The 19,992-nt window shown below is 42.3% G+C and overlaps 1 protein-coding gene across 1 annotated transcript in view; it reads left to right on the top strand.

The window, feature by feature from the left end:
* The window catches only part of Brwd1 (bromodomain and WD repeat domain containing 1), a 93,275-nt gene extending 73,308 nt beyond the window's left edge, over nucleotides 1–19,967 (top strand). Inside the window, exons 36-42 of the mRNA XM_032900371.1 lie at nucleotides 347–499; nucleotides 2,793–2,959; nucleotides 4,344–4,570; nucleotides 7,091–7,258; nucleotides 7,517–8,362; nucleotides 8,868–9,794; nucleotides 17,640–19,967. Of these exons, the coding sequence (XP_032756262.1) occupies nucleotides 347–499; nucleotides 2,793–2,959; nucleotides 4,344–4,570; nucleotides 7,091–7,258; nucleotides 7,517–8,362; nucleotides 8,868–9,794; nucleotides 17,640–18,016 (2,865 nt within the window). The 3' untranslated portion in view covers nucleotides 18,017–19,967. The remainder of the gene's footprint in view (nucleotides 1–346; nucleotides 500–2,792; nucleotides 2,960–4,343; nucleotides 4,571–7,090; nucleotides 7,259–7,516; nucleotides 8,363–8,867; nucleotides 9,795–17,639) is intronic.
* Nucleotides 19,968–19,992: the final 25 nt, after the last annotated feature.

A 19,992-nucleotide genomic window follows, 5' to 3' on the forward strand; every position in this document is an offset into this window, starting at 1 on the left:
ATAATCGACTTTAAACATCAATCCTTAAGTCTTTCAATTCTTTCCCTCTTCTGTTGTTTTGAATGTCTTAGAGCTCTAAGATAACATAGTTTACTTTAATAACATTTGTGTGTATGGGTATTTTATGTGTGTTTTATTTGCTTGTGTATCTGTGTACCATGTTTGTACTGCCCATGGAAGCCAGAGGAGTTGTTGAGTCCCTGCGATTGGAGGTTACAGATACTTGTGTGCCACTGTATGGGTGTTCTGGGACTTACACTTAATGGCTGAGCCATCTTTCTAGCCCTTTATGTGTTTACTTTTGGAGAACATGAAGTTCATATGTGACTCATCATTTTAAAAACAGGATTACCGAGATATTATAGACACTCCGATGGATTTTGGAACAGTAAGGGAAACTCTAGAGGCCGGGAATTACGATAGCCCTGTGGAGTTTTGCAAAGACATTCGGTTGATATTTAGCAATGCAAAGGCATATACACCCAACAAAAGATCAAAGGTAGGTAGCCTTTTCTGTGCCTCATTTTAACAAAGTATGTATGACCTGTGTATTTTTCTAGTTGCTAGTAGCTGACAGAACATGAACGATAACTGAGTAAACTGGGTAAACACAACACGTCTGGGATGAACAGAGCTGCCGCCAGTGCACATAAGTAGTATTTGTAGTATTTTTTCTTTTTTTTTTCTTTTTTTCTTTTTTTCGGAGCTGGGGACCGAACCCAGGGCCTTGCGCTCACTAGGCAAGCGCTCTACCGCTGAGCTAAATCCCCAACCCCAGTAGTATTTTTCCTCAATGCACTTGTGTGTACACGATGTTAAGTGTGACCAGAAGTAGCTGGTGAAGTTAGTGAACTTAAATGTATAGGTTAGACATGGTAAGAGATTGCTTACATATGTACCAGTAAGTAAACAATTAGAGTGAGGTTGTATGAGTACAGTCTTTATTGCTGTGAGCTGAGTGATGTCCATATGGATGCTGTGGACATAAGCTGATGCATGAACTGGAGAGATGGCTCAGTGGTTAAGAGCACAGGCTGCTGCTCTTCCAGAGGTTCTGAGTTCAATTCCCAGCAACCACGTGGTGGTTCACAGCCATCTGTAATGGGATCTGATGTGCCCTCTTCTGGTGTCTGAAGAGATTGACAGTGTATATGTAACATAAATAAATAAATCTTTAAAAAAAAAAAAAGATGATTCATGTCCCAAATGAATTGTGGGACGATAGCATGAGATTAGATCATGCTATTCAGACTTTTAAGTGTAGCCTGTTTCTGAAAGTGACCACAAATATTACTGGACCATGGATAAGTGAGACCCAGGATGGTGCTTTATAATGTTGAACAGTAATACTGAAAGCATCCATCTCATTTTGAATTTCAAGAGAATTTTTTTAGTGTTTACTATGTATTGTGTGCTGACACTTTCCCTTCTTGTCACTTTTAGTTCCAATAGGTTACTAAATTTCCAGTGACAGCTAGTGAGGAGACAGAAAGTGAGGATGCTCAAGACCATCATATTTCAGACATACAGTGGCTCACATGACCCTGTTAACTTGTTGAGTGACAAGTTTATGAAGTACTAGAGATGGCTGTTGTACTTTTCCAAGACAGAACGAGGAAGCGAGCACTCATGAGTCGCAGGGCAGACATGTAGGAGCCTACTAGAGTGCAGTCTTTTTTTTTTTTTTTTCCTTTTTTTTCTTTTTTTCGGAGCTGGGGACCGAACCCAGGGCCTTGCGCTTTCTAGGCAAGCGCTCTACCACTGGGCTAAATCCCCAACCCCTAGAGCGCAGTCCTTTATGTTGATAAGTTTCTGGGACAGTAGGTCCTCCTAATAACCACATATGCCCAATTCTCTGCTGTTGCGTTCTTGTGCTGGTTAGCTGTCAAGTCTGGCAACCTGAGTTTGATTCCCAGAAGCCGCAGAGTGGGAGGAGAGAAGCCAGTTACTACAGGTTGTCCAGGCTTTTTAGCCAGCTGGCCTCAGGGACTTGTGCCTGTCTCCCTATTATTATAAGCTTGACCACCAAGCTTGTCCCTGCTATGTCCTCCTCCCCAGCTTCTAAATGTGGATTGTGGGCTTTGAACTTGAGGTCCTCATGCTTTCAAAGGATTGGCTGGGAGATTGCTCTGCCTGACACTGAACTTTTGAGTATTAAACCTGTGCACTCATTTCTGGATTTAATGTGGATCCTTCTGTAAATCATATAGCTTGGTGTTATTTTAATGATCTGATAATTATTGAATTGTTGAGCTGGGGATATAACTCAGTTGGTAGCTTGCTGGCCTGGCATGCATGACAGCATGGGTTAATTCCCCATATTGTATGTGATGAACTGCGTGGGGGCACAGGCTTACAGGCCCAGTACTTAAAAAGTAATGGCGGGAAGATGGGGGATTGAATTGAAGGTCATCTTTGCCTTCTTAGTGACTGGGCTGCATGAGGTACGTGAAGTCGAGGGCACACTTTCCTGTGTATGGTGGAAGCCTGTGTTATTTTGGATTGAGGTGTGGTATACCAGATTGTAAGCAGATTAATGTAAAAACGCTTTGTTCCCCTGATCCAGGCACGCACTGCTGTTTTGCTTCCTAAATAGCAGTGTTAGAGCTAACTTCCAGGTCAGCTTGAGGAGAGGTGTGTACTGTGGAGCTGGTCGGGACCCGTGTTACAGTGGAGGGAACCCCTGGACTCCTGAGTGGTGCAGAGTGTAGAGTAGCATTGTTGACCACTGTTTCTGAAAACCTGCAACAGACTGAGTTTGTAATTCTGGTTTTCTTTTTGTATCCTTGTAGATTTATAGTATGACCTTGAGATTGTCTGCTTTGTTTGAAGAAAAAATGAAGAAAATCTCCTTTGATTTTAAAATTGGTCAAAAATTCAAGGAGAAACTTCGTCGAAGCCAAAGATTCAAGCAACGACAAAAGTGTAATGGTGCTGTTCCAGTTGACAGGAGCATGAGGTGAGTCATGGGATTGAACATAACTGGCTTTTAGTTTAAGGTGTTTTTTATAAAACTCATAGTTTTGGAGTACTGCTCTATCTATACTCTGAACTTTTATATACATATCTTTAACTTCATATTCTTTAACCTGTAACTTTTTTTTGTTGTTTTTAATAGAAACCCTGTTATGATATGTTTTATATGTCCTCTCTATATTTCAATGTCCAGTTATACACTTGTCTGCATGTTCCGTCTTTGATGTTATGGGTTTGTTCTTGGTCCAGTCTGAAGAATCCCTTTAAACCAGGCAGATGCACCCACAGTGGACTTCTCTGTCTTTGTGTCCTCCGTGGTGCTATTAACTTTACTTTCATTATTGAAGGGTTTTTTTGTTTTTCTGTTGTTTTGTTGTTTTTCAAGACAGAGTTTCTTTGTGTAACCCCGGTTATCCTGGAACTCATTCTGTACACCAGGCTGACCTTGAACTCACAGATCCTCCTGCCTCTGCCTCTGCCTCTGCCTCTGCCTCTGCCTCTGCCCCTCAGGTGCTGGTATTAAAGGCATGCACCACTCCATCTGGCTGAAGTTAATTTTTAAAATGTTCTCGGTAATTTTTAAAATGTTTTAAAATTTTACTTTTTACTTTATGCATTTGGTGACTTTGCCTGCATGTAAATATGTGTATCAGATGTATATGTGTATGTGTGTCTGGTGCCCTTGGAAACTAGGATGGCGTCAGATCCCCTGGGAGGCCTTGGGTTGCAGAGAGTTGTGACCTGCCATGTGGGTGCTGAGAGTTGAACCTGGGTCCTCTGGGAGAGCAGGCCATACTCTTAACCATTGTGTCTTTTCTACAGCCCTGAAAAATAATGTTGATGCATAGTGAATTCTTGTACCTATTATGCTACCTCCTGACTTTGCTGAACTGCTCTTCTTATGTGTATGTTGTTTTCCTCCAAGAGCACTCCTTCCTTCCCTTCTCCCCCAAATCCATCCCTCCCTCCCACCAGAGGAGCAGGTTGGGAGTTACTGAGTTTATATTGCTTGGGAATTTATCCATTTCTGTGGGTATTAAGTGTAATTTGTCAATTTTGGAAAGGTTTTAATGTCTTGTTTCTTGAAACATTTTTTTTCCTGTCTTTTTCTTGGGACCAGATTCTCTGTTTAGTTGGATCATTTGTTCATTTCTTCAAAATTGACTGTAACTGTCAAGTGTAGAATAAGGAAATGCTTGCAGTAACAACCCACGGCAGAATGGTAGTGCATAGTTTAATACTTGGTTCATGTGGTGGTGTCTTCTCTCATTAAGAAACAATGTAGCATTCTTTTGTCCTGGTATTCTCTAGCTATTTACTTTTCTGTTTTATTAATCATTGTTTCTCTTGTTTACATCTTTCTCCAGAAGTGTCAAACAGAAGCAGTTCAGATCTCAGACAAAAGTAATTCCACAGTTGATGTGTTCTCCTTCTCAGTCTACCTCAAGTAAGGTACCTTTGTCTGCAACCCGCAAGACAAGTGCTGGTGTCTCTTCGGGCTGTACTTCTGGGGACTCTTCAGATTCTGCAGGATCTTTAGAAAGAGTGAGAAGACACAGAGCTGAAACATTGAGGAGTGGCTCTGTGCTGTTTGGTGAGGAATTGAATGCACTCATCTTTAAGCATCCTTGTTTGTAGGCTGCTAAATGCTGTTGGGTTAGAAGCAGCCTTGGCACTGAGGTCTAGACAGAGTTAACATAGTTGGAAGATTTACATGTTTTTGCTAAGGTTTGTATTTCACAAAGTATATTTTCTTTCTTCTCTCTCTCTCTCTGTCTCTCTGTGTCTCTGTCTCTCTCTGTGTCTCTGTCTCTCTCTCTCTCTCTCTCTCTCTCTCTCTCTCTCTCTCTCTCTCTCTCTCTCGTTTGTTTTTTAGCAGGGTTTCTGTCTTTGGCTGTCCTAAAATATGCTCTGTAGATGAGGCTAGCCTTGAACTCACCTGCATCCCAGGTGCTGGGTTTAAAGGCATGTGCATTGCTGCCCAGCTACAAAGTATATTTTAAATGACAAAAAAAGTCACAATACAGATAGTCATTTGAGAGGTGATACCCAGTAGTACATTGTCACCTCTTTGGCTGTTACTGTCTTGACCACTGAAAAGATGCAACCCTGCATAGCTTTGTGCAGTGAGGGTGTGACTCCCATGATGTCCTAGTTTATGGCTTTTCAGGTATGGAGTATACATACTACATTTAGTGCTGTGTGCTGTTGAGAGACAGTTGCATAGGTTGGGACTAACATGGCCTGAGGAAAGGTCACGCTGATGCACTTTACATTACAGGATGCTGTGGATGCAGTTGTAGGACAGAGTCCCCAAGTATGCAGGGATAGGGGGCTGGGAGGCCTTCTGTCTGTCTGAGGATTTATTTTGCTGTGATATACAGACAAGTCTGGTTGGGGCATGTTCTCAGTTAAGGCTCTCTGCTTTGGTAACTCTAGCTTGTGTCTAACTAGCACTCTTCATTCCTTGTTTGCTTGTTACACAGATATATCAGTGTTCAAGTAAAACTTTTTTGTTTTTTCTCATTTGTTCCTGAGATGGCATATGAATATTAATTTTATGGTGTAAAACAACCCAACTTGTAAAAATTCTCAATGTTTAAGCATTCAAATACTTTGAATGTTAAGTTTCTTAAAACATCCAAAGTCTCTTTCAAAGTTCAGAGTCTAAAATATGTAGAGTCGCTGAACTGTGGGCTCCTGTAAAGTCAAAAGTCAGTGACATGCCTTCACGCTCAGGCCAAAGCAGAACTAAAACTCCCGGTGTGAACGGTTTAGTGCTTTATGTCTGGGACCCCAGAGAACACCAAAGACGCCTCTGCAGTACAGAGCCTGTCTTCCTAGGCTCTGACTAGGTCCACTGCACAGCCACTGCTGCTTTTGGTGGTTTTCCATGCATGGCACTGTCGCTTAAACTATAGTTGGGCTACACTTTCACCAGTGGCCTCTCTTGAGCTCCCTCGTCCTGCCCTGCCTCTGCCTCTGCCTCTGCCTCTGCCAGGAAGAAAAGGTGTTTGGTGTGGAGTACTCAGGCATCCTCCATCACTGATGGGGCTAGTTTAGGAGCCGATGGAGGAGCCCTGCTTACTGGCTGGCCCTTCCTGACAATGCCAGCCTGCTTTCTCAAGACCCCCCCGCCCCCATCAGTCATCAATTAAGAAAATTCCCCAGTCTTGTCCACGGGGCAGTTTGGTGGGAGGGAGAATTTTCTCAATTGAGAAATTTCCCAAATGTGTATCAAGTTGATAGAAAACCAGTCTGATGCTCATTACACCCAGTATGGCAATGAAAACAATTATTATTCCTGGTTTAAAGTGTTCCATTCTCTCACTGTTTGCCACCCCTTCTTCCCCCAATGCCATTTATGTGCCACAGCTAGCTATATTGTTAGGAAATTGCTGTAGATCTGAAACTGCCTCCTGAGACAAGGGCCCTGATTGTACCTTCCAGCATGGAACCCTCTCTTGATGTTGTAGAAAGTAAAATAATTAGTGGGGCTAATTAGGTTTGAAATGGAGGTTTACTCATGAATGAGTGTTTTCTGAATCTAGCTCAGAATGTGGTCATTTTTTAAATACACAAGCATGACTTAATTTGGAATACTGATTGTGTACTTTTTAATCCAAAGGTTTTTGTTTGTTTGCTTTTGTTGTTGTTGTTGTTGTTAAAGTCAGCTTTTCTTCACAGCATTATGGGCCTGGAGAGATGGCTCAGAGGTTAAGAGCACTGACTGTTCTTCCAGGGGTCCTGAGTTCAAATCCCCATCTATAATGAAGTCTGGTGCTCTCTTCTGGCCTGCAGGCATACATGTAGACAGAACATTGTATACATAGTAAATAAATAAATCTGATGCCTGGTGCCCACAGAGACCAGAAAAGGTCATTTTATCCCCTGGAACAGGCAGTTATGGGCAGCTGCCATGAGGGTAGTGGGTACTGAACCTGGGTCTTTCTTCTGTAAGAATAGCAAGTGCTCTCTTACTGAGCCATCTCTTGAACACCAAGTATATAAATTAAATTATCAAATATTTGGGTTATAAGGCAATGTTTGCTCATGTGGGTACAGACAGGAGTCCACATATCTCTTTCTTTTTATTTATTTATTTTTTTTTTAGGAAGTGAAATGGAAGATTTCTTAGCTACCTCTTCATCTTCTTCAGCTTCAAATAGTTCAGATGAAAGCAAAGAGAGCTCTGGAGCTCAAGAGTGCTCCTTGCGCAGTGGCGTGTTGAGAAGCAGCAATCTCAGGGTGACCAGAACAAGAGCTGCTCGGAGAAAAGCTGGTCAGTGTGAGCGAGTGGTCTGGGTTTCACTTGGCGTTGTTGATTGGCATAATTGAATTCATCTAGATAGGGTAGTGTCTCTTAAGCTCAACATGTGGTGATCCCTACAGAAGCATTTGAAGACTTTGTAGGCCTGGTGTCACTTTAGGAAGCTGAGGCAGGACAGATAGTAGGAAAGAGGCCAGTGTGACCTGTATGTGTAGCATAGCGTGACTGCACTAAGAAAAACTTCTTTAATCATATTACTTTTATTTCCAGGTTCTGTTTCTTTAGAAAATGGATGTGGCAGGAAAGCCACTCGAAAGAGAGTCTATTTAAGTGATTCTGATAACCATTCAGTGGAAACAGATGAAAATCTGAAAAGTAAGGCTGGAAGCAGCCGGAAGGTTCTGCGGAAATGTGCTGCTGTTGCCGCCAGCAAGATAAAGCTGATGAGTGACGCAGAAGACTCGAGCTCGGAGAGCCCCTGCTCTGGACGGAAGCTGCCACATCGAAACGCATCAGCAGTGGCCAGGAAAAAGTTGCTACACAACTCTGATGATCAGAGTCTTAAGTCAGAGACTGAAGAAGTGAGAGACCGGAACCAAGCACTGTTGATGTCCAGTCCCCATGCTGTCCAGAACTGCATCAGTGACTCTGAGTCAGACAGTGACTTGCAAGCAGCCCGGAAGACCTGGCATGCTAATGGCTGCACATCCCACCCTGCAGCAGCATGCAAAGCCAAATCTCGTCCAATAGAGTCTTCTGAGGAGGACTCCAGATGTCATGAATCGGATCATGGACCCAGCAGCACTGTTGACCCTTTAACATCCGGGCAGAAACTTGGGGCAGATAGCATCTCTGAGGAAGCCGATTCTGAACCAGGAAGCAGTGCGTTATGCAAGAATACACATTTGTCTAAGAAAACCAAGATCTTGAGTGATTCAGAAGACTGTGAAGAAAAGTATGGAGAGAGGAGAGGTCCCGAAGTGGAAGGAAGCCCAGTTTCTGAAGCCTTGAGGGAAGCCGTTCTTGTCCCCCAGTGTCTCTCACATCATGGACCTGAGACTGATGTAGATTCCGATGGCAGTGCAGTGAAAGAGAAATCACACAGCAATGTGAATGGTAATTTCAGACCCTTCCCTGGTCACTAATTTACCTCTTTCTCCTCTTCCCCTGGATAAAACCATAGACTTCCCTCCTGTAGACTTCATTTGACCAACTGTTCTTTCTTGTTGAACATTATCCTTGTTTGCCCTTTCTGTTCTCACGCTTAGTGCCTAATCACCATCAGTCATGGAATAGTCAGTCTTAGCCTTAACTGTTCCATTAAAGATTCTACTTTGAATATTGGTAATGGACATTGTATAGCAATGAACACTTAGGCGCACCATGGTAGTGATAGAACAATTTTCTTCAGCCTACCTGTTCACATTGTCTTTGGCGAGGACTGTGAGAGTCATTAGTGGGGGAATCACTACTAAGGAACAGCTTATTTCTTGCCAGCTAATAATATAACCTCACTGTGTTGGTAAGAAATCTGCATTCAAAGTGTCTTAAATGTTAAACATTTAATTATTACTTCAGAAATTCTTATATCAAATATTAAAAGAATACTCTTAATTTTTAGATTCTGTATCACGAGAGAATGGACAAAGAAAGAAAGTTTCCCGGAAAAGGTTCTGTTCCAGTGACTCAGAAAGTAATCTACAGGTAATCCAGAAGTCACCCATAGACCATACCAGTCCCTCCAGGATTACTCGAAGTGCTAGTATGGTTACTGATAAAACGAAGCTCACAAGTGATGCAGAAGATGTCAGCTTAGAAAGTGTGTGCACTCGAAGCAAAAGGAGAAGGAAAAAGCCTGTTCGATTTGCTTGTACCACAGCAAAGTCTGTCCCGAGCAGTGAGGAGAAACACGCACGCTGTGGAGTGCCAGAAGAACAGTCTGCCTGCAGGAGCAAGCTCGCTGAGCCTGAACACCACGGGAGTGCAGAGAATGCCAGTCAGGCTGCAAGTGCAGACTTGGATTTTGAAGGGAGTTCCAGTTTTGAACAAACAAAAAGCATTCAGAAGAGGCAAATGGACAGTGTCTGCATAAGGCCACCTTCTAAAACCCAAAACTCCTCTGCTGGGCCTTCTCAGGAAGATCCCAAAAGCCACACCCAGGATAGTGATATTAGCTTGTCTTCTGAGTCAGTTTTGGCCCAGAAAGCTATTGGAGAGAATAACTTTGAAGAAGAACTGAACTATGGGTTAAGAAGGTGGAACGGCAGAAGGCTCAGGACATATGGGAAAGCCCCACTCAGTAGGACAGCACCAGTTACTCCCAGTCTACAGGCCGCAGCAGAGGTCGGGGTGAAGAGGAGGAGAGTGCATCCTGAGGTAGATGGTGAGGACATGCCTGGACAAATGGGGAGTTCAGGATGTGGACCTGACACCAGTCCCAAGTCATCAGACTTGGGATCAGTAACTGAATCTGATGTTGACTGTACTGATAACACAAAAACCCAAAGGAGGAAGAAAAGGAAAGGGAAAACAAGAGTGCTTAGCCAAGGTAAACCACCCTCCACATCTAACCCACCCAAACCTGCAAGACATCAAAGACAGAGTAAATGTCCTAGGTTAAATGTGGATGACAATGACTGGGAGGATTTGGACTATGCAAAAGCTAAAAGAGTTGTTCGGCGCTCAAAAATAAAAACGAGAAATCAGGGTAGGAGAACGGTGAGATACCATGATGGGGAAGACGATAGAAGCATAGAGAGCACATTAGAGCTCACTGACCGCACCTTACGACCTTGAGAGCCAGTGTGCTCAGTAGACTGACTGGAATGTACTGTGAAAGCTGGCTTACAATTCAGGGAATATATTTATATTTTTCTATGAAAAGTTGTGAATGTGACTAAATCATGACTGTTACTTTTATTTGCACTTGCTGGTTTTTGAAGCAGCATTCAGCACAGGTGCCAAAATATGCTTCATTCTGGGGGCAGATCTACTTTGACAGTATTGACTACACACAGCAAGAGTTGGGAGACACGTTAAACACTAGACAGCTGGGTTATCCAAACCAGTGAGCATTACTTTTGTGGTAGCAGTGTCACACAGTTATTTCTGAATTTATCCCGAGGTGGTAGTTTCTAAACCCCTGCCATGTAGTAGGAGAAAAATCCACATGACCTATGTTTACAGAATCTTGATGAATATTATGTGCATACTGACGTTATAATCATGGCAAGTGTGACCATGATTAAGTAGGCAAGGCACCTACCACTTTTTTTTTTCTTTTTTCTTTTCTTTTCTTTTTTTTTTTAAAAGCAAATCCTTTCCCTGGAGACTTGAGTAGATACAGTATACATTATACATTATATCTGGTCATTTTTATTGACGTGGCTTCTACTCCCCCCCCCCAAGTTCTTGTCTTTTTTTCTTTTAAGGCAAATCTGATGACTTTCATGTTTATAAACTTGAATTTATAAAGTGCTTATAAATTATTTTACACGTTTGGAGTGCATATTTTAAAGGTCTAAGGTGAGAACATAGTTATAATATTTTCTTTTAGATTGTTTACTAACAAATTGTTGGGTTTTGTCCAAGATCTACTTTTCATTAGGATTCACCAAATTCTTGCTCTTCCATAATCTTACTCTGAAGTAGAGAAGTTTGTGTGCCTTAGATTTAGGGGAAGTGTTCTTTAATAAGAGTGCGTAGGGCTAACGATATTTCAATTCTATGTAGATTTCCCTTTGTCAAAACTATAGAGTTGAGAGTGCAATTGCAAATCCTATCTGTAGGGAAACAGCTGAGTGTCCTCTCCATCCCTGAGCCTTGCTGCCCACTGCACCCTGAGCATCCTGAGATTGGGACACTCAGTGAATCTTAGTTTAGTGACCTCTAATGGAAGAAACAAAGCGATTCTGAAGTCCTTTGGAAGTGAAGCGTCACCTCCTCCCAGATACCACAGAACACTTACTTTTTAGCCAGGGTCTTGTCTTTAATGGACTGATTATCTTTGGTCTACTGGTGTGTTGCTCTTCCCAGTGGGCTTCTCCTTGCAGAGCTTCCCATGAGTGAAAGGGATGCTGCAGTATGCACATTTTGAAGTGCTCTCTGACTTAGTTGTGTTTGGTTCATATACAAGCCACTCTTTTCTCCCGTTTCTTGAGGTGACAGATAGGAAAGCATGTGCTGCTCTCCAGTGTCCTCTTTGTTGTCATGTCTCATGGATTTCATTGGGCATGGTAGGCAGTATTCTTTGTTCTCATGCAAGAGGTAAGATGGTTTTGGGCATTCCCAGCTATAGCTGATAGGTGCCTCTCTCTCATATAGAGACCTCTGTGAAGCTGCTTTCCATGTCTCGCTAGACAGATGTAAGGGACAGACTGGGTCAGCTATCTGACTATTGATGGAATGCACCTGATTTCCCTATGGCCCTCAGGATTTACCTCCATGGTTATCATTATCTGCAAAAAGGCACCCAGAGTCCACAGGTGTAGATGATGTGCACTCTTTCACCACGCTTGGGTTTTATTCACAGAGCTGTTCTCATTTGGGGACGAAGTGTTAACTGGTTATTGATTGTCTAGTCAAACACTCCTTTCTGAACCTTTGGTCCAGTTGTGTAGAAGCATGTTTGGTTTCGTCAGATTAGGGTCTGTCAGAGAGCACAAGTGGACCTGGTGATCTTGAGAGTGTTGACAGCGGCTTTCAGCTTGTGAAGTCAAGATGTGGGCCTGTGAGGAAGTTATGTGTGGGGTTTTGCTTTTTTTTTCTTTTTTTTTCTTTTTGGTTGTGGTGCTATTTCTAACATTAACTTTGAATATGTGACACACTCCTGTACCATTAAGGATGATTAACAATAGTTATAATGTTTACATTGAGCACTAGGTGTTTGAAATGCGCAGGGATTTAATGCACAGATGTACTTTAATGTTAGGATCAGTCTTTTTGAGAAAGCTATAAGGTGAATATGAACTGGTCCAGAAATAAGTGCTCTAGCTTCTGTTGCACTTGAAGTAGTTAGTGGTGTGTATGTAAAAGGAGCCTTTTCCCACTCTAGTTTTGTATGTCCAAAGTCCTGTGATTTTATTCATTCATAACTTTTAAAAGAAGTTTGAAGTATTCAGGTTTGATTTTTTTTTTTACTTCCGTTGAAAGATTACTATTACCAAGCATATTAAGAAAAAAAGATTTAAAAGGATTTCTCCCCTATATCTTATTTTAAAAGGTGTACTCACAATGTGTAGTAATTTATGAATAAAAAGAAAATGTATCTCGTTTCCAGGTAATTCCTAGGGTGGTCATTGTTGTTATTTTTAAAGTGGAAAACCTCTGATCAAATAATGTCTGAAGTTAGTGTGATCTTGGAAATTGTGACACAGGTCTCTTCTGTAATGGAGTTTGCACCTAGAGAAGTTGGTTTTGAATAAGACATGTTTTTAAAAAGCACTTCAAGACCTAGAGCAACAATGCATCAGGTTTATAAATAGATCCATTCATCACTACCAGAGGGTTACATTGCAGAGAGGTCCATATGGTAGATACCGCCAGCTACACTGTCCACAGTCCGATGTCACTAAGCCTTTGCCCTCTTATATGGCTTTTAGGGGAAGGATGGGCTCACACCACAGTCCCAGTTTCTGTGGTGGTCTTTTTCTTAAGTCACTGTACTGTATGATACGAAAATTGACCTGGATTTTACTTTCGCGCCACTGCAAGTTCAATGTGATTGTGTCAACTGGAAAAAGACATCTGAGGTTTGTAATGGAGTAGAATGCAGAACATTAAAGATGCACGAGGTGCTGTTTTCCTCTCCCTTCAGTGTCCTGATTCTGCCAGGAACAACCCACAGGCTCGAGGAGGGCTTGGCCTTGTCCTTCAGTGATTGAAGTGACCAGCTCCATTCTTTGATCATTAAGCCAGCATATTGCAGAGATCTGCTGAGGTTTATTTAGACCCTCAGCTTTGGCTGTGGAGAGCCGGGAGTAATAAAGCAGAAACTAGTCAGCACCATAGTCCACCCAGTGTTCCAGAATACACTGACCAAACCAAGTCCACCAAAGCAGAGGGAAAACGAGGCAGTGTGGACTCTTAACTAGGCTAGTTGTGAGTCCCAAGTGCAGCTCATAATTGTCACTAAGAGGACTGAGTATAATGCTGGTTAATTTAACTTGGTTAGTTGTGGGTCCACATGCAGTCATTGTCACTAAGGGAGGACTGAAAGGGTCTAATGCTGGTTAACTAAACTAGGTTAGTTGTGAGTCCACATGCAGTCATTGTCACTAAGGAGGACTGAAGTAAAGAGTCTAATGCTGGGGCTGTGTTGTTCTTACATCTTAACATTTTTAAATTCTTACAAGTATTCTAAGGACACCTGGGAATTCTCAACATTAAAGGGGTTGGGGATTTAACTCAGCAGTAGAGTGCTTGCCTAGCAAGCACAAGGCCCTGGGTTCGGTCCCCAGCTCCGGGGGGAAAAAAAAAACCCACAAAACACAACAGTCTTTTGTATAATCTGCAAAGCCTGTATCTAATATCACATTGATTAGAAAATTACCTCCTTACTTGGAGTCTTCTTGATCAAGGCTTCATTCATGACATTGTTGGTTGAGCCTCAAAGTCTGGGTGCTACAGACTCCCTGCCTCTCGTTGACTTGATTGTGAGTGTGACAAGACTCTCTAGGCTCCACTGAAGCTTTTTATAGCTGGGCTTGCTGTGCTTCCTGAATGCATGCTAAAGACTAGGGGGTGTGGTTTTTTTTCTTATTTGGTTGGCTGGTTTTTTTAATTAAGGCTTTTGACCTGTATTAGTATTTAAAAATTTCATTTTATGTGTTTCCCTGCATACATGTCTGTGCCATGTGTGTGCACTGCCCACAGAGGCCAGCAGAGAGGTGTAGGTATCAGATCCCCTGGGAGTGGGGTTATTACAGATGGTTGGGTGGGTGCTGGGAACCGAATCTAGGTTCTCTAGAAGAGCAACCAGTGCTCTTAACTGCTGAGCCATTTTTGAGACACAGTTGTCTTCAAGAGAATATGTAGCCTTGGCTGGCTTGGAACTCAAAGAAATCCAGTTGCCTTTGCCCCCTCACTATCGGATTAAAGGCAGAGCTACCACAAGCGGTTTATTAAAGCCTTTGAATTGGCCAACTTTAACTTCCTAATTTTAACAGGGTCTGTTACAGACTGCATGGACTATGGCGGCTCACCTCCATCCTTCAGTCACACAGGGAGTTTAGACATTTGTCCATTTTCATCAGTGTTTTTAAGTTGAAAGGACCTTTACTTTATATATGTATTTTTAAATATTTATGTATAGCGTACACTCACTTTTTCTGTCTTCACACATACCAGAAGAAGGCATCAGATCTCATTACAGATGGTTGTGAGACAGCACATGGTTGCTGGGAATTGAACTCAGGACCTCTCTGGAAGAGCACCCAGTGCTCTTAACCACTAAGCCATCTCTTTAGTTTCTAGACATTTACAACTGTAGGGCACCCCCTTGATTCACTGTCCACCAGCCACAGCCACCAGTAATAGCAGTAACATGTATCACAGGAATAGGATAACTCCCATTTTGGGTTGCACATCTTTTGTCAGGTTTGATCTAAATATTTACGAGATGCCGACCCGTTTAACATTATTAAATGCTTCCACACTATTGACTTCTACTTTACACTTGGGGAGGTGTCGGAGTACATTTGGAACATGAATAGTCCTTCGAAAGTGGGGAGTAACATTTTAAGCAAAACAGTCCTGCCCATATCAGTGTTTGTCCTTACCAGTCTGTTCTAGAACACAGATCTTTGATTAACTGTTTTAAATGCAAACTTGAAACTGCTGAGGGAAACCCGTTCAGGAGACAGCAATGTCTCAAGGTCTTCTGAGCTGGCCGTGAGTGTGACTAACCTTACATTAATCTGTTGTTGCTAACGCACTCATGGACTGGCAGCTTAACAAGTTTTTGTTGTACTTGTGTGTCTACGATGTGTGTGTGCTTGCTCATGCATGCCATGATGTGGAGGCCAGAGGATGGCTTGTGAGCGGGTTCACTATTCCACCTTTGCACGGCTTGCCCGGGTTGCTCCAGGCCTCTGCAGCAAGCCTTTACCCCTGAAGCCAGCCATCTTGCCAGCCCTGTCTGTTTCTCTCAGGACTACCCAGCAGTGCTCTCAGCAGCTTGGCTAGTGCTGAGTCCCCATGCAGCCTCCAGCCTCCCTCATGTTTTCTGTGGAATTCCCATTTGTTAACCTTTGAACTTGAGATTTTCATCACCTGGAGTTCCTGTAGATGGAATTCTAGACTTTTCCTACTTAGGACAGAAGTTAATTGAAGTTCTTTACCAGGTTACTTTAAATTTTTTCTTTTCTGCAGATCGTTAGCTTTTCCCCTTTGTCAATTGGAAACGAGCATTAAAATGTCTCTTTAAGAGTTTGTCTTTACCCGGATTGGTAAGCGGCCAGCACAGGTTCTTCCATCACATCTGAAATAACTACAGCAAACATCATTTCTTGGGAAAGATTTTTAATTGTGATGGGTTTTATCTACTACACATTACTTGGAATGAACCAACTGTCTTAGTTTTCTTCATATGCAGTGTATGGATGTTATTTAGCTAATATTAGTAGAATTCCTTAAGAAGAGGGTACATGCTTCCCTTAATTTTGCTATATTTTAAAAATGCACTTCTATAGCATACTTATATCCTACCATTTGCCCAAAATGGATTTACTGTTCATTTTACATTTGGTATTAATGGAGACACCAGCGTATAATTTTTCAACTTTTTAAGAAAGTCCTCTGAAGGTAAAACCAGGAAGGCACTTTGTCCCTACAGAGCCCAGTGAAAGAGCATGCTTCTGGAGTCACGTCACACCAGCCTAGCAAAAACAATGGAAGTTACATAACCTTGACCTTTTGAGGGAATAGTCTCCTGTTTGGAAGAGGTTGTAGACGTCAGGTTGAGCTTTCAGGTAGCTGGGAACAGGCTGGGGCTCTGGGAGAGCAGCCATTGCTACCTTTTGCTTTCTGTTTCTCTGTAGCTCTGATTGTCCTAGAACTGACTATAGACCAGGTTGGCCTTAGAACTAAGAGATCTGCCTGCCTCCTTGCATGTGGGAGTGCTGGGATTAAAGGTGGTGTGCCACCACACCTGGTGCAAAAATATATTTATTTATAGTCAGGTGATACGGGCAAGCAGTCAGGCCAAGCTTAATAGCTCACCCAAAGGCTGCCTTTTCCTGGGACTCTGGTATACCAGAGACAGACATTGCCAAGTCCTCCACATGCCTAAGTGACATTTTAGTGTTCTACAGTCTGTACTGATGCAGCCGTCACATTCACGTCTGACTTTCTAGGACTGTAAGACTAGTTTTAAGAAGTCCCCAGACTTCAGCTGGTAGCAGACACATGAAGTGTTGCAGCATTTGAAATTTGAGACTTCTGCAGAAATACAAGATTTGAGCTCCCATGTCTGGCAGACAACTCTGACTTCCAACCATCCTTGAACACTGCCACGATCTATGAAAGGGATCGATCTGCCTATTCAGTGGTCTTTTGCCTAGCTCAGGTTCTGATAACCCCTTCACCATATGTAGCTCATCAAAGGACTTACTTCCTTAAAGGACCCTTCCTTGAGCCTATAGTGTTTGTAGATTGCTAAGACAACCATTCCCACGTGGGCAGAAGGATTCTGCCACAAGTTTGAAGTTCAGGCTTACCAGTTGTGTAGTGTTTTAAATATTGGAGAGAAGTTAAGATTAAGGCCTTACTAAACTTTGTCGAGTCAGTAGTTTTGTACCAACTTGGTAATTTAAGTACTTGAATAAAGGAAATGCCGGTCTTGGAGTCCATTGTCAGAAGTGTTCCTTTCCTAAGTTACTTCAGAGTGCTACGTAACATTTCAAAATAGGATTAGAAATGAAGCTCAGAAATAGGAACACAGGGTTCTGTTCTCCTCTCCTTTTCTCTCTTGGATTTTCTAGACAGGGTTTCTCTGTGTAGCCCTGGCTGTCCTGAAACTCACTCTGTAGAGCAGGTTGGCCTCAAACTCAGATCCGCCTTCCTCTGCCTCTCCAGTGCTGAGACTAAAAGGCATGCACCGATGATGACACCACCATCACCAGGCTGTCACTCTCATTTAAATCCAAACATTTAGAAGTACTTGTAGGTGAGTAGCTTTATGAGGCTGAAGGTTTTCACCTCATTCTTGCTGGCCATTACCGGAAATGGCAATGGTTGGTCCACACAGGGAAGCAAATGGAATGTATGCCTGTCAAATCAGCTTTTAAGTCGTTCACTTAATTAAGACTGGCTCAGGGCTGTTGTTGAGGAATGTATACAGTACAGTCTTGTGACAAGATTTCTGTATTTACTTGAATTTTCACTCATTTTTCAGAATCTGTTCGTAAAGACAGAGAACCCCATACAAAAACGAGGCCATGTATGTTTAATGAGAAGGAAGCAGTACAGATGCATAGTGACACCCCGAAACCAAAAACGGTGCCCGAGAAAATCCCCCGCAGATGTGCTGCCATTGCTGCAAATAAAATAAAGACGATGTGTAATCTAAAGGAAGTGGTCTCAGGACCAGAGAATGTCGGCATTAGGACGAACAGCAGAAAACTGCCCTATCGACAAGCCTCTGCTGCGGCTAAGAAAAAGTTACTGAGTGTTTATAAAGAGGATGATGCACCCATACATTCAGAGAATGAAAAGGAGCTATATCTTAGGCGGTTCAGATCCCAGAAAGAAAAAGCCCAGCAATCACCCTGAGGTAGAAAGGGTACCAAAAGTGTCAGAGCCTCCGATACCTGCAGCTGCAGTCCATTCCCAACCCTAAACCATCCCAGGACCTTCTGAACAATTTTCTGAAAGCCATTACTCTGGGTCAAAATGGGACGATGGTTTCCAGTCAGCCCTACACAGTACAGCACAGGGTGTTGCAAGGAGGTAGGAGGCAAGGACTGTGTGTAGTCAGGTGAGAGGCCTAAGAACCCACTTAATGTAAAGTAAAGGCTTGAAGCAGCGTGGTCCTCTAGGAGAAATAGAAGCGTACGGGATATATGGGGAAACGATGCTAATTTCAATGGTCTACCCTCACGGTCTGAAAACTCGGCCATTTCCAAAGGAGGGAGGCAGGGAGCCTATGACTGCTGAATTTTAACTGGATCCAATTCATGTAGTGCACATCCTCAGGGACTAAACACAGAAAGAACTGGGGAAGTCAATGCTGGGGTGTTACTGACTTCTGAAGAGGAGTGTGAGAAAGACTGTCATTAATGTCTTATTTATAGCATTGAATTCATACTGAATGATAGCCACCTGGTAATGAGTAATTCAGGGAATGTATCTTTCTAAGAAAGCTCTCAATGTGACTATTACACTTTTTATTTCTTCTATGTAGCAGCAAAGATGTAGAGGCCAGACTTATAGTCAGAAAATAGAACAAGATGCACTCATCTCTTTAGCAGTTAAATCCCGTTTCTCACCTTTTCTCTACTGCTCCTTAAAAGTCAGAAGTGTGAACACTGCAGGTTCATTCCAATCTCACCAACAAGCCAAGTGTCAGGAATCTGGCCTCCAGTGTGGCCTTTGCCACTGTCACAGAATCTGGTCATTGTGCTACAAATGTTCTGCCTACTGAGGGTGTGCGAACTTTAGTCTGTTGTTCATAGCTATTGGTTGACATTAAGGTCACCAGACGTGACCTGTGAATGTACTGTCAAGTCTTTTAATGTTGCTGGAGAAACTTATCTTTCCTCAATAGTTTGTCTTTCCCATTAAACATAGCTGTGACTTTAGGGGTAATCTGCATGTGTAAAATCAAAAAAAAAAACAAAAACCAAAAAAAAAAAAAAAAACAAAAAAAACAAATGGAACCTTAGGGGTGTGTCTTTCTTCATTAACAGTAATGCATATTTCCCAGTGACATGTGTGGCCGAAGGGTCCAGATTACTTGAGAAACTTGTTTGTGTTTGGTTGCCTGCCTGCTTGAAACAAACAAAAACACAAGTCAGAATATTCCAACACAGTGTGTGTCTTTTTGTCACTCACTCTTCAGCATCTTGCTACAAGCACAGGAAGAACTACTGCTCTCTTTTTTGGTGCATGGTTTGATTTTTTTTTTTTTTTTATTATTTTTTTCTGTTGAGCGTTGATGAAAAATTTGATCCCAAATGTCATAGAATTACTTTTTGGGCAATTATATCCTCAAGAAATGCCATGAGATGAAAATATGTCAGTTTTATGAAGACATGTGAATTTTGGCAGTGTGAACTGAAGGTTTGAATTTACGGTTTGCCGCGATAGGGCTACTTTCTGTCACCATCTGATCCTGTCCAGCCTTTTCTAATGGAATCCCTTTCTGGTTCAGCCTTTAACTGGAACATAATTTTTACTTACCCTCTAAAGTGTTTGGTCTCTTTATTGTAAAGCCTCTCCTGGAAATGTGTATGGAATTTAAAGCTTGGCCAATGAGCCACCACTTCCATATGGTTTAGAATCATGTTTCAGATTTCTGTTAATGCTCTTTTCATGTGTGACTGAGATCAATCAAGTATCTTTATCAGCAAAATATCAGCTTAGCCACACAAAGAGAAAGCCAGGTACATTTGTCTCTCAGCTCACGTATGTCCACTAACCCTGGAGTCTGAGTCTTAAGACACCATAGTTATAATTTTATAATGTGTGCTATAGCTACATGTAAAATGTCCTATTTGGTATTAATCTGCTTTTTATTAGTGTTTGAG

The sequence above is a fragment of the Rattus rattus genome, chromosome 4 (assembly GCF_011064425.1).
Source record: "Rattus rattus isolate New Zealand chromosome 4, Rrattus_CSIRO_v1, whole genome shotgun sequence".
NCBI classification, from domain to species: Eukaryota; Metazoa; Chordata; class Mammalia; order Rodentia; family Muridae; genus Rattus; species Rattus rattus.